General features: G+C 38.3%; 1 protein-coding gene across 14 annotated transcripts in view; it reads right to left on the bottom strand.

Annotated features, from left to right (window-relative positions):
- The window catches only part of celf5a (cugbp, Elav-like family member 5a), a 199,645-nt gene that overhangs the window by 80,485 nt on the left and 103,887 nt on the right, over positions 1-15,273 (bottom strand). For all 14 annotated transcript variants that reach the window (XM_026198312.1, XM_026198315.1, XM_026198307.1 and 11 more), the window contains exon 3: positions 7,867-7,915. In XM_026198312.1, coding sequence (XP_026054097.1) covers positions 7,867-7,915 — 49 coding nt within the window. The remainder of the gene's footprint in view (positions 1-7,866; positions 7,916-15,273) is intronic.

The following is a 15,273-nucleotide window of genomic DNA, read 5'->3' as shown; positions in this document are numbered from 1 at the left end:
TATCTAATAATGTATCTAATGGCCCGCATAATAATTGTGAAAATATTGTGTTTAAATATTTAATAAATTGCCTGGTTTTATACAGTGTGACATCATCATCTTAAGGTGTGAAAAAAAGACAGAAAATCATGTGCAAATGGTACAAAGGCAAATAGACAAAAAGAACTTGGGCTTATTAAAGCAACATGCCAATGAAATCTAAATTCTGACTCGTATTATGTCTAAGGATGCTTTGTGCCGTAATCCATCCTTATACTTTACATGTAATATTCATCAGGCTGAGTTTGCTCACTTGCCACGGAAAAACCTTGAGGTATTTTCAGGCCTGCCAAAAAGTGTGTCTGCGCAAGTGATGTAAGACTCGCAGGCAGTGTGTTAGGATGAGCTGGGTCTCCAAGCAGTTCGGGATATAGTCTGTCGTAATCTCCTCCCATCTGCTAAAGGAGCTGCTCTCCCCGCACAGCGCCCGGCTCTGGCCCGCCCCATCTGGGCATTTTTCGGACACTCCAACACACTACCCTGACCTGTGCGAACTTGTGTCTGTTATACCGTTATACAAAGAACGTTTCTCAATTTTGTGAGTGTGTCTATTTCAGGTTTTACCTATATTGTGGGGATCAAATGCAATCACAAGGATCGTAAAATTTACATGGAGCAAAGCCAATTCTAACCATGAGAGATTGGGCATTGCTTAAATAAACATTATAAATGTACCCTAATGAAAATAAAAATGCAGAAAGGTTTCTGTGAGGGTTATGTATATGCTTATGGCATAGAAAATATTAAATCTTACCTAAAGGTGACATTACCTCCCTCTGGGGACATCCTAGCTTGGAAAAACACTGATAAATAATACAGTTGTAAATCAATTAAAATTGTACTCAAATGAATAAAATTATAACTAATAAAAATAATAATTCAACTATTATGAAATTAAACTTCATAAAATGTATTGTTTTTCATTTTTACAATGTGCTATTTTAAAATAAATGCACCATCTTAATCATATGCTTAAGTCTGTCCAATAGATTATTCGTGATTAATCGCATCCAAAATAAAAGATTGTGTTTACATAATATTCTGTATATGCATGTACTGTGCATGCAAAATATGTATTTATATTATATGTAATACAAATCATAAGCACAGACACACACAAATATCATGTAAACACAAACTTTTAATTTAGATGTGATTAATCACGATTATTCGAGTTGTCAAATTTAGAATAATTATATAAATGATAAATAATAATATTGCAAATCACACACAGATTTTCATAAAACCCCATTTTAAACTGATCCACAGAAATTAATAGAATCTACCTGAAATTACATGATAAATGTATAACTAATATAAAAAATTATAAATAATAATATAAATACTTCGTAAATCTTATGAAATTATCAACCAATATTTAGCCATATATATAAAAAAATTCATTCTGGCAGATAAAACTGACTAAATGTTACAGAAAGTACTTTTAGATGTTAATACAGTATATTGTTTATTTTAACAACACGATTTTTGTCATATTATTTTCTTCTAAATTAAGTGCACTAAATTAACACAATTTGAAAATGCAAAGCACTATTATATATTAATATTTTTAATAAAAAAAGTTTTCTGTCAGTATCTATCATTAACTAGAAGCAAATTAGTATCTCCACATATAGAAGCCAAGAAAACATACGTGTGTGTGTGTGTGTGTGTTTGTGTGTGTGTGTGTCTGTGTGTGAAGTGGATCCACAAATCTATCTTGTCCTTCATGTGTACGAAGGTGAGACTGACAGATTTGTGTGGCATGTTCGCACATGTAGGAAGAAATATGTCCTCATATGTCCTGAATATGACGGAGATATTGTGTGTGTGTGTGTGTGTGTGTGTGTGTGTGTGTGCATGAGTGTGTGTGGCACTGGAGAACATGATAGCTTTAATGAGACGGCTGCATATGAAGGACTGTCATTAGTGCTGAGAGAGGCAGCAGCCTGGTGATTGCATTGATTTGGCTCCGCTCTTTTTGACCTGTCCGACCAATCAGAACTCCTCAAGAGCTCGCGTCAAAGCCCGTGCAATCAGCCACCACACTGGCCCACTTAGCAACAGCCGCCCAGTAAAACGGAGTATGCATGTAAGAACAATGTTCACCATTAATCATATGCAACAGTGATAAATTAATGTAATAAAATAAGACAGCATTTACTCACCCTCATCTCTTTCCTAACCTGTAGACTTGTATTTAATCTGAGATCAAAAAATAAGATGTTTAATTGTATGTTTTTGCTACACTTTTCCACGCAATGAAAGTCAATGGAGGCTGATAATGACAAACACCAAAACTAAGGGGGAAAATAACTCAAACAGTAGAGCATGGTGCTAGCGATACCAAGGCCACGAGCTTGATTCTCATTTGCTTAAACTTGATAAAATGTAAAACTTGAATAAAGTAAAGGACTGTTCATACCAAAGACATAACTATAAAAATAATGACTATTTAGTGTTATAAAATAGGGATATCCAAACCACAACAATAACAAAACAGAGGAAAGATTTCATTGGAATTATTTTCCAAAATCATCTTTTTTTTTCTTAATGACACATTCGTCAACCAATTATTTAAGCCAAACTTGGCATGACTATATATGGAGATGTGTCGCCTATATTTTTTTCTAAATATTTCCTTTTGCATTCCACCATTGCATGTTATAAGCTCGCATTTGATAAAACTCGCGAAAAAAGTCAGTATTGTGTGATTCTCTCAGAAATGCGCGAAAAAACTCAGAATTACAGAATTTTTATCTTGAAATTTTTACTTTATAAATTACTTTATATTTATAACAGGCCATTGCGAGTTATTAAGTCAGAATTGCAAACATCTATTTTGTTCCAAAATAACAAACATCCACCCCCCACCGAATTGAACTTTATAACTCACAAATGTGAGTTTACATCATGCAGTACTGACTTTATAACTTGCAATATCGAGTTTGTATAAAAAATAAAAAAAAAATCTGAAATGTAAAAAAAACTTGCAATTACCTTTTTTTTATATATATTTTATTCAGTTGTGGAAACTGGCTTCCATAGTAAACTCTTGTTTTAAACAAACTGAAAGCAATACCAGTGATTCTATGTAGGGTTAATGGTAGATGTGATACAAGTTTTAGAAAGAGAAAACACAAATAGCAACATCAAAGCTATTCAATCTGACTTGTATTTTCCAAACTCTTTAGTCTGAGATAGAGGAAAACAAGTTTCATCAACCTATCTTCAGTCGTCCCGCTTGATAGAAGCAGATAAACCATTATGAGAATGGCAGGCTGAAACCCTGTCACCTTTGTCCATGCCTTTCACTAAGGAGAAAGCAAGAAGAGTTTGTTTCCCAAGGTGATTGTTGCAGTGATAAGGGAGCAGTTCTTATTAGGGGTGACAGCAAAGGGGCTGTGGTGGTAGTACTGCCTGGATAACCTTGTGCCTGCTCGCCCTTCTGCGCCAGGCTCCTCTGCCTTGCCTCGGCGGGGACACAATCTGCTGGCTGGAATTACCTCGCAGCTGGAGGAAAACTAAACATGATTTCTGACCTTTACTTCTTGTGTTCAACAGTAACCTTTGGTGGTCCGCTTGCACAGACGGGCCGAAATGAATTCCCGACCGCTGCGTGTGCGATTACCTGCATGTTGAGGCTGAGAATGATGAGAAAATCAGCGGTTGAAAGATGTTCCTTCAGTTGCCGTCCTCTGTCTGGGAACCTGCTAGCTTGAAATGTTAATTGAAGTCAAATTGCTTCGACAGAATTTGGAAACCTTTACACCTAGTCTCAGCCCCATCACGAAAGAAGAAAGCCATCGTCGTGTTTACAACTGTGACGACAAGCGCTTATCTGAATCAACTAAACGTTGGATTTTCAAAAGTATGTGGAAAATTTTAAGTTTGCGACATAGAATCTTAAAAATACGTACGAGAGTTTAACACAACGGTCTGTTATTGTGGCGACATTTCTATGACCCTAAGTGCGACGCTGAGTGAAAGGAACTACGTAAGATTGTTTTAGATGTCGGTCAAACGACAAACACCAGTGGAAGCTGCCATGGATTCCAGACCTTCAGTCTGAAGAATACAAGGTACCTTATTTCTGCTCCCCCAAATGTAGCTGCTACAGCTAACACAAACTTAATACTCGGTCTGAAAAAATATATTCACAGGGCAGATGCCATAATATGTCTTGAACTACTTTATTTCTGTTACAGCGAATCTAGCTGGTAATGCTAACGCAAATGTTGATACTCTGTTAGAAATGATATTTCAAGCAAAGCTTTATTCCTAGTCCAGGTGTATAGATGACTCACAGAATACTCAAAGCTAGGTGGATGGGTTTTTAAATATTCAACATAGCCTATGATTATGTGTGAAGAGGATTAGCATATATTTTTCAGACATTTGGACCAGCCAAGTGTAATTGAGAGGAGTAATCTGGACCCCTTTTTCCCCTTTTTTGAGGGAAAGCTACAATTACTTCTGCTGTACTCATTCTTCTCTACTTATCGCAAGCTTATTCCACCAATAGCTACTTTTAGCATGCAGGCTAGACTGCGTGTGCATGTTGAAAGAGGGTTCCTTCCGATGAACTCATTATTCCGCAGCGCTCACCCTACTCACCGACACACTCCACATCTACCCCTGACCGTCACATCTGAGCAAATTCATGCAATCGTGCCCACAATCCTTTAGACTGGAGATTATGCAGGCATGGTGAAGTGCGGGTAAATCTTAACCACAAGAGGAACCTAGCAGTTAGTCAAGGCGCTGAGAGGAAAAATGACCGGTTACATTTTAGTTGAGAGGTTGAGCATGTGCATGTTTTTCAATATGTGTTGGAGCACAAGATTGTGGCAGAATTTTCATTTGACTGAAATTTAAACTTAATTTCAAATGTAAGAACGGGTTCCATTTTTTGAAAGGTCCTAAACATGTCCATGAAACATGCACAGAAAATTCAGCAAGTAGAAATTATTTAAATAAGCTACATTATCTAATTTTACACATGAATATCAATGCCAAAAGGGGAACAGGAGTATCACCAATGCCTTTCAAACAAATGCTTCCATGGACTGAGTTTTTGAAAATCCATACGCTGCACTGACTGGCCCATGTGGAGTAATTCCGTGTTATTTCTAGGCTAGGGGGGGAAATTAAGACATGAAACTTGTCATTGAGATGACTCCACTAAAAAAAGTCTAGATGGTTGGTGTTGGGGGTTTCAACTCAAGGGGGTGGGACTTTTTTTTGGGAGGGGGGGTGCAGAAGATCAGAGTGACTAAAGCTGATTTATTCTGTGTTAGAGCTCAAATGCCTTTGAGAGGCATTGAGCAGCCCTTCAAAAAGCAATAGCAGCCACCTTTATATCCAGCCTGTGCCAGTCATCAGGCCTGCCTGTGAAGCAAAATCAATCTGTTTCATATTGGAGATACCAGGGGAAAGGGAGAGAGTGTGTGTATGTGAGTGTACAATCTGTCCCCAAAGCTCTTTTTAATGACACATGCTGCATAACAGAGCAAAGATAGAAAAGGGTTCAATAAGCCAAACATGCTGCTATCTGGAGATGAGGACTAATATAAAAAGGCTCAGATGGCGTAGAGGGAGTTGTCAATCAAACATACTTTAATTTCTATTTTCAAATTCCCTTCCTTTTCTGCTCAGCGTGGACACACTTGCTTGGGCAGAAGTCCTCGCTGACAAAACCACCACAACAGCAAGCCAAAGAATATTAGCACACCGCCAAAATCATGTGGTTGGCAATGGTTACTAGCACTTATGGCGTCCTCATTAAATCAGAAATGCACCTTTTATCAGGCAGCACACTGTTCATTTAATGATAACCCACATTATTAATTTAACTAAGCAGCATGTCAATCAGGTGACCCGTCCAGGAGCTTCCTTTTACTCCCTGACCGCATGCAGATTGAAATGATTGGAAAAAAAGCATCTAGAAGAACAATTTAATCACATTAGCACTATAGACTTAATAACCACTGATTAAAATCCCTTGCGGAGTAGGTTCCTTGAGGTTTAGAAGGTCTCTTCTTTGTTTTTCTTTGAACAGGTGTGGTGACCTTTCAACCACTTAATGAGATTACGAGCATAATTAGAACTGAAGCCACTGAAGGTCCCAACAGTCAACCCTCTTAAACTCGAGAGAATAACAAATGTCCATCTGGGTGCCACCTCGGAATTAGAGAAAGTAACGTAATTAAGTCTTAAACCATGGATCCTCAACTACCCTAGGGACTAGAGGACGTGCCCATAAAGAAAAAGCAGCATTAGCCATATAGCTTGCAAGCACTGCCTAAAGCTGTAGCAAGTCTGTCAAAGCAGGACACTCTAGGATTGGCCTAGGGTTGGCAAAGAAATCCCCGGCAACCATTAAAGTCACAACGGTGTTGGATTGCTCCTGTGGTGCTACTCTGAGCTGTTCATTTAGGATGATGTGCTACTATTGGGCCTGACCTAAGCACACTCTCCATCTCCAACATGGTCACCGAGAGGAAGGCAATAAGGGACCCAAGGAAACCCAATGGGTGCCTAGAGACCACTAAGGCTGGCCACTCACAGGGAAGTCCAAAGACAGCAAAGTGTCAGAGTCAATGCGAACACACACCTCTACAATGGCAAAATCAATGGGGTTTTATGAGGCATCAATCTCCTCTACAAAGGCATGCTTATCTACTTCTGGGATGGACCACTGGATGTGGGACTTGGACATTCACTGTTTTCCAAAAAATGCCAAACAAGGCTTTTTGAGATGTTATTCTTATGTGTGCAAGGTGGTCAAATTGGGGGCATTTTTTATTTATTTATTTATTTATTTTTTAACAAAGGTTCATTGATTTTTATAGTTCCTTAGGAATGACAAAAGAAGTGTGCATCTCTAATCTTGGAGGGCCACTGCAGATTTTAGTTCCAAATCTAATCAAACACTCTGAATTGTCAAACACTGAAGACTTTGTTCAGGTGTGTTTGATTAGGGATGAAACTAAAATCTGTGGGACAGTAGTTTCACTGCTGCCAATGCCCAGTTGCCCAGAAAAATACTTGTTTTGCTCTCTTTTACACCTTTTCAAGATCATTAAATCCTCCACCACAGGATGTTTGCGTGGGTGAATCCAATAGACAGATATATTTACAGTAAACAGCCGATCACATGCTAGAGACCCAGAATTAAGGGTCTTGGCAAGTGTCCTGCAATATAATTGATTGTTAGGCAAGTTGTGCATCCTCGACCAACCTCACTCTACCTTCTCACCAACATCTATCCCTATTGCATTTAACACCTTTTGTTTACATCATGCCCCTTGATTTGACCAGACATCAAGTTGGGGGTCTGGGGCTCAGGGCTCCCATTTCAATATCTAAGCTAATTACTTTTTGATTTACAGTGTGTTGTTAATGGGTTTGGCAGGGGAAGCAAGGTTATCAGGCAGCAGAAGCCACTTCCCTTCCGTTCACTAGCACCATGGCCTCCTTAATTAAAATAATTAATCTGGGCATCCATCAGATAGACGGAGAGTCAGAGAAAGAGAATTGTGAAAATAGGAAGGCAGGCCCTTCTGAAAATGTACATTCAGGGTTATATCAGGTGGATCTGTTTTGATACACAAAATGATCCTTCAAGAACTAATTGATGGAAATAATCTAAATTCCCAGTGGGTTCATTAGTATACCATGATCTCATATTGGGTAGCAGCAACCCAAAACACAACAAACATAGGTGCCCAGTTCTGCTCATCTTTTCAGCAGGGAGAAAGGCGAGCAAGTTAATGTATGTTCATACAAAAGATACAGCAAGGAATAAAAGAACAAGACAACTACCTCCACGGCTCTCGCTGTCAGCTGGCTTCACCTGGATGGGGCGAGTCATCTGGAAGAAGAAACACAGTACAGACAAGACAAAGGGTTAGTTCAGGCACAGGCAACCACTGTCACCACAATAAGCCAACAGCCTCAACTTATTGAGCCTATGTCCGTCACAAAAAATCCTGTCTAAGTTTGGATAAAATGCAAAGATTCACATGTTGGTTTGCAGGGCACATACAAAATACAAGAGTGGTGATGTGTACCATCATGCCTTCACGTTACTTGCACCCTATTTCTATTTTTGAAGTGCTGCACAGCTACTCCAGGCACAGCTCTGGTTTTCTCCATCTGAAATGGAAATATTTGCAAATGTCCTGTGTTTGCATTGACTACCATTTTATTGGAGCATTATAAGGCATCATATGGGGGCAAGGCCAAGTTCCTGAGCGTGCCTCCAGACAAAACCCTAAAGACACCTTTGATTTATTATATTCAGGTAAGTCAGTTCTCTCAGAAACCATATTTCTTACGCTCCAAGCAACTGGAGGTACAGCGCGCATCTACTTATACAGGTAAAGACTGACATCTCTAAAACGTTTGGCCACAATTACACTTCAACGACACATTCCAAATCAGGAATCGAATAAAGCAATAGTGGTTAACTCAAAATTAGCTTCTTTAGCCCTTTACGTGCAAACATCGCTGACGGCCCCAGTTTATTATTGTTTCACTTTCACAGCACATTAAACATCACTGTCTTACTTCATCTGGACAAACTGTGCATCAATGGAAAGTTTAAAGACTCTAGCTTCGATATTTGACCAATATTTTGATAAAACATTGTTGCAGTGACAGATATTTAGTGATTTATGTCAGAAGTGCAAAATAATAAATCCGTATTATGCCATATTTTGAATAGAAATTCACCACTCACTCATATTCAGTCACGTCTGTAGCGGTTTATTTGTGTTCACATAGACTCACTGAACAGCGTCAATAAGGATTTATAGACCAAAGATGCATATCTGCGGAGATATATGGATATATTTACAGATGTTTACTTCATATTTCTTCAGACAGAATCGTCATTTCTATTCATTTTCCACGGATTTACGCGATCAGATGATAAACAGCCTCTCCCAGCGATCTCTGTGTGCGTGCAGTAGTCACAGCTCGTGCTTTGTGTGACTCAGACTCTGATTGGGCCTTGTCAGTGTCAATCTTAGAGTTTCATATCTGGACACCGCCCCATCGTGTCACATGCTTTCCTGCACACTTCCTGGTAGTTATCTGGCCAAAACAACACTGAAACACCTCTGTACACACGAAATATCCGAATAATAAACCCGCGATTACAATAGTAAAGCTTGGTATGAGAATTTCTTGAGATCTGGGGCGTTTTTATAAAAAAAATCGAAAATGTACATCGGAAATGCTAACTTGTGCAGCGATGAAAGGCTACAAATAACATATTTTTACAACAGTAAACGACCAAATTCCACCCCTGATCGCTAAAGGAAGTTATTATAAACACTCGATCGGCGTTTAAAGTGAGTTTTGAGTAAAAGTGTACTAATAATTTTATAAATTGTCTGATGTAGCTTGATGCTAACGTTAGCTCCGATGCTACTAATAGCAGGTGCTTTTCTTCTTCATAATGCATTTTTGTCACAATAATTCACGTAAGGTCGTAGGAAAATGTTTTGTTGTATTTTTATAGTAAGACTTTTGATAAATAAGGGCTAAATGCAAAGAGAGACTGAAGTGAGATCGCTGCTTTGTGTCTTTGTAAAGCCTGAAAAACCACAATCAAGGCTAATAAAGGTGGAATAAAAACAAAAGAATAATGATAAAAGAATAATGCGGATAATGTGTCATACCTGGCGGAGGTGTGAAAGACTTGTTTGGTGAGAACAATGGAATAACAGATAGGGATTAATCGGGCAGTTTTCACAGCCAAACACACACAAAATACACTGGAGAGTTTACATGTGAGATCTTACAGAGATGACAAGGGCTATAAATCAATCTGATTAGCCTTCTCTAAAAAACACACATGACATGGCCTTAGAAAATATTTCATAAAATTTGCAGTTTTACAGATTAGATTATGAAATTTCTAATGAAGTTTTGAAAGACTTGTGGCTTTAGCTACACTCTATTTCTAAACTCATATCTTACATCAACACATTTTTAAATACATTTAAAAAATGTTTTTAATATTTTTATTTTTGTTTTTATGTTTGAGCTTATATATCTCTATTATCATAACAGTCTGAGTGATTCTGATTCCTGAACAGTAAACTTTAAAGTGTCAGCTTTGTGAACATATGTTAAATATGTATCTAGTCAGAAAGAATCATGAGCAGAAACCTTTTTATTTTGGGTATGTCACTTCTGTCTCCATGCCAAAAAAGGAGGTGCCTAGAAAGGGGTTAAAGTCCATTTCCATATGTGAAAAATCTCTGGTCTCATCAACAAGGTTTTTCTTTTTTTTTTGCTTCGCAGTGCTCACTTGGTTACAGTCTCTAGTGATGGTGGCATGGAGGAAATGAAATGCAACTACAATTAAAGTGGAGGCAGTCACAAGAAAGAGAGAGATCAATGAAGCCCTATTGATCCCTGCCCCTTAGGCTGTGGAGAGTGTCTGGCAGGGAGGGATTATGTGTGTAGAAGGCTCACGGTAATCTACTAAAGCCTGATAAGAATGGCATTTGTTGGATTAGATGCCTCTGTCATCACAGTTTTTGTGCTCTGTATTTCGCTCAACATTTTTTTTTTTTCCATTATCCCTGTAAAGGCCGAAGTTGGAGTGATTCTTATTCTACAAACTTGAGCAAAACAGAAAGACAATATATATAGTTTGTTTGTTTTTCCTTCCTTTGCCCATCGTTCAAGGATTCAAACGGATTTTGCTGCAGGATCAAAGGATGTTCAAAGGGTTTTTCTTTTCTCCCATTTATTCCTACCTGGGGATGTCATGTAGAAAGGAATGCTATAAGTGTGGACTATTGGAACAGTAAAGCAACTTTAGAAAGTGACTTCTTAATAGTTTATGTCCTTTCTTTCAGGGTTTATTTTGTGAAAATGCACATCTGATTCATTTGCATAAATGCTGATTAATGTAGAGTTTTAAAGTTAAGGTTACACTTTCTTTAATTGTTGAAAAACAGGACAGATCCTGTCCTAAAGGCCTAATTTACACTATAATATCATTCCCTAGCATTGTATTCCAATGGGAGCTTTCTATCGATCCAAAACAAACTGCTAATAGCAACAAAGCAGGCCCAGTTTCCTTGAAAAAGGGCCAAGAGCTGTACGGAGATTTGTGACAAGATTACTCAAATTTGCGAAGTGCCCTTTGCAGGCTCCCTAGCCATCTGTAACCTGAAATTAAGCCTTTTTGAATGCTGGAGCAACTTTCGTTTCATGTCGACACCAACGCAAGAGCCGGGGAAATGTTTCAGAGAAGACAGGATCAACATTTTTTCTTTCTCCTCAACATATTTTCTTTTACTGACCAATTGTGTGTGTGTGTGTGTGTGTTGGGTGTGGGGAGCAAACTGAAAAAAGGTCAGTTTTAAAGACAGGCCAGTCCCATAAAAGCATGACTTGTTCAAGGAGAAACACCATAATGGGATTTTAAAATGCTTAATAACACGCTGAAATATGACGAAGAGGGCCAGGCCAGATTCATTAAGTGTTAAACGTATCCATTTTTACCTTGAGGAACAGAATAACCTTCCTCTGAGAAATTATTCCATAAATGTATCCATCGTAAATACTAACTAGCAGGGTCTAAATCTTTTTACAAAAGGGGAAAAGGCAAAATTCTTTTGAAGGTCAGGAGTTCAGTAGCTTTGTCATTAACTTCAGTTAAAAAATAAATACATTTGTCTATTTGAAACACATTATGACAACTCAGATGTTTTTAAGCATAAAGGCAAAAACAATCCTGCAGGCATAATCGTGAGACATAACCATTCCAAACAAATCACCTGACAAACACAGTGGCCCACATTAGACACAACAGACGCTTTTATAAACATTGCAATATGCATGCAACACTGTGGATGCAATGCCTGGTAATAAAAGAGAGTCTGTTTTGCGAGGGAATGCATTCAGAATTACCTCATACCTGTAAACGCCATCCGTGAGATGTATTCCTAACACATTGGACTTCCGCGTAAGGTTTATGGATTCACCTCTCTAACTAGTAACTGTCCTGGTCATAAAATGCTGGTGTAATGGTACATTTGTTTCCCTAAGAGCAATGTGTTTCTCCCTTGTACATTTAGTATCGACTGAACTCTGTTTATTGCATTTTTCTCACCTCTAATGGGATGGCGTTCACTTCAGGTACACACATTTACTCACTCACTCTCTCTCACACACACACACATATTTTGATCCCCATTGACTTCCACAGTATAGACTTGTGTGTCTGAATATATAATAAAATGACTAAAAGTGAACCTGAATTAAAAACAAGTTAAAGCTACACAGAAATATTTACAAAAACTAAAAGCTAATATATAAATGACAAAAGAACATTAAACTTAAACATGATTATATATATATATATATATATATATATATATATATATTTTAGTGGTGGGTCGTTATCAGCGTTAACGTGCTACGTTAACATGAGTCTCTTATTGGGCGATAACAAAAAAAATATTGTTAATCTATTCTCAAAGTTGGGTTGGGAGCTGGGTCTAGACGAGCTATGGTGACTTTCACCTTGATATTTTATATAACCGACTGGCTGAGAACAGCCTATAAAGACGCTCAGGACAGTTGACGGGCCACTGCTGCGCATCGTCGCGAAGCTTATCTTTTTCATTTGTTTTTAAGCCTTACCGCTTGTCGGTAAACATTAAAGCATCCAATCACAAGACACGGAAAAGCTGAACAGAGTAGCCGGTTACTCGCGAACTGTATTCGGTGCGCACGAGAGAGAGAGCCGTGTATCACGGACAGCGACACTGAACCGAGCTCTCTTCCGCGAAGTTCTTCTCGAAAGCCCATCCTGCAGCCGAACGAACAAATACAAATCGCAGTTTGAACAAACAAAAAGATATGAAAGAGCCAAATTCAGTACTCGCGGTGTTCTGGTGTTCAGGGCTAGCGCAGAGAAAGGCGTCTCAAAACACTTGAACATCGAATTTGCTTATTTTTGCTCTAGTGCCGACAAATACATTCAAAACATGTCAAAATATCCACCTGGAAATTATGCTCGAAAAAACTGTCAGTTATTTCTGAAGTGAAAGTAAACAGTTGAGGAAAAAAATGGGATGTGTATTATATTGGATGCGTTCATCGTCTCTTAAAGTGACCGCGCCTAATTTAGCTACTGGCTGCTGTAATGTTAATCCAAGAAAATGAATGAAAATCACTCACTGTTCTTGACTGCATTACTTTGTAGTTTTAACAGTCAAACCAAAAATTATTCAGACACCAGATATAATTTTTGATATATATAGCTAATATTATATAAACTAATATTACCATATAGTATAATTACTAGAGACAGCATTTATTTCTGTCCGAGTATAAATAATAAGTAAATAAATAAGTTTACTTATTGAATCAAAAGCATTTTTAAAATACATTTTGGATGTGGTTGCATCACTGCTGCAAACAAATGTAAAAGTGGTGAGGACATAACTGATAAAGACCATCCTAACCATAAATGACCTCTATGTTGTAAACCCAATCATTTCACATACATTAACGGTACATGCGCCAGAAACAAAGCGACGGGCAGCTGACAAACTTGTGCTGTCGTCAGGGACAGCATTCATTTAGCTCGAGTCCAGGGAGAGCTCACTACGCCTCTCCACTGCTTTTGTGCCTTTATTGCCACAGTGTTCTTTACACATAAGATAAAACGAATGAGTTTTGTTCCATGAAAACAAACCAACAACAACACGTGTTCTAATTGTGATAGATTTAAGGAGGTTTGCCGCTCGGAATGGCGAATGCACCGAGGTCCAGGACAAAAACAGAGGTATGGAAGGGGCTGTAAAGAATGGAAGCAAAGGAGAACTGCCTGCAACTGCCTGATAAGATTGCTTCTCAGTTGAGTGGCATTTCCAGAGCCGTGACTCCACCCTATTTCTCCCTCACATATGCTGATAGACTCGTGCTGGCGGAAACGCACACTTATACGTTTCCCGCCCGCAGCAAAAGCACCAGCGTCCCTGTGTTTGCCAATCTGTTGTTTAAACTCAGCGGAACAATTCAAATCCCCACGTCCCAACAGGACTGTGTCAGTTGTATCTCGTTTGGGATGATGCACACGATTCCTCCGGTCCCCAGCAATCCCGACAGCCGCGTATGGAAACACATTCTTCGGGATTTCCGACACAGCTCCGGGAGCAACTGTCTCTTTGTCCTTGTCATCTGTTTCTTTAAGCACACAATAGTCGATAATCATGTTGTTTGCTGTGCTGCTGTCTTTCAAAAGGGGGAGCTATCAAACAGGGTAAACAAAATACAGTGGGGGATATGAAACAGCCATTCTCCTGAGAGACAGTCTGTTCTCCTGTAGTGATATTTGATTAGGCACCGCTGTGCTGGGATAGATAGAAATTCAGCACAAGCTGCTCCAAGCAAATCGGGACTGTGCCTTGTTGCCTCCGTCTATGATGAATGTGAAATAATTCCCGTATTTGTTTTACGCCGTTCTGTCATATATTGCATGCGGGACAAACAGTCAACACGGACGAAATGTATGGTTTGCTTTGGTTTTTACAAACTGTGAATGAGAAAAATACACTGTTTTCCATAGCAGCCAGACTGTAATGTTTATTGTACACTATTTTTTTCCTGGTCAGTCACTGCTTGCAGAATCCTGTTAAAAACAGACTTTGAGCTCTGCTCACCTGCTGGGCTGTATGTTCAAAGACATTTCGCACCACATCCTTTTTTCCGTTCACATGCATTATTAAAATGGTTCACAACTTATAACAGTTCTGTGCTGTGCTTTAAAAGAATTGTAGAGTATATGAAGCACATAAATAGTACATTTTAAATTGTAATGTTTTCAAGCATGGTATAAAGCATATAACTGAAATAAATTAACATTCAAAAGTTTTGGGTTAGTAAGATGTTTTCAATACCTTTTTTTTTATTTTTAGCTAGGCCACATTAAATTGAATATCAAATTTATATTTCAAATAAATACTGTTCTTAGAACTTTTGTTCCATCAAATTATTCTTTGAGAAAATGCATCACAGTTTCCACGAAATATGAAGCAGCACAACTCTCTTCAAAATTATTAGTAATTAGAAATGTTTCTAGAAATGTTTTAGAAATGACTTCTAAAGGATCATGTGACACTGAAGACTGGAGAATAAAAATATTGTAATTTGTAATAATATTTCACAATATTACGGTTTTGTTTTGTCATA

Source organism: Carassius auratus, chromosome 22 (genome assembly GCF_003368295.1).
Source record: "Carassius auratus strain Wakin chromosome 22, ASM336829v1, whole genome shotgun sequence".
NCBI lineage: Eukaryota > Metazoa > Chordata > Actinopteri > Cypriniformes > Cyprinidae > Carassius > Carassius auratus.
The sequence above is the reverse complement of the archived record's forward strand: the minus strand, read 5'-3'. Positions and strand labels throughout refer to the sequence as shown.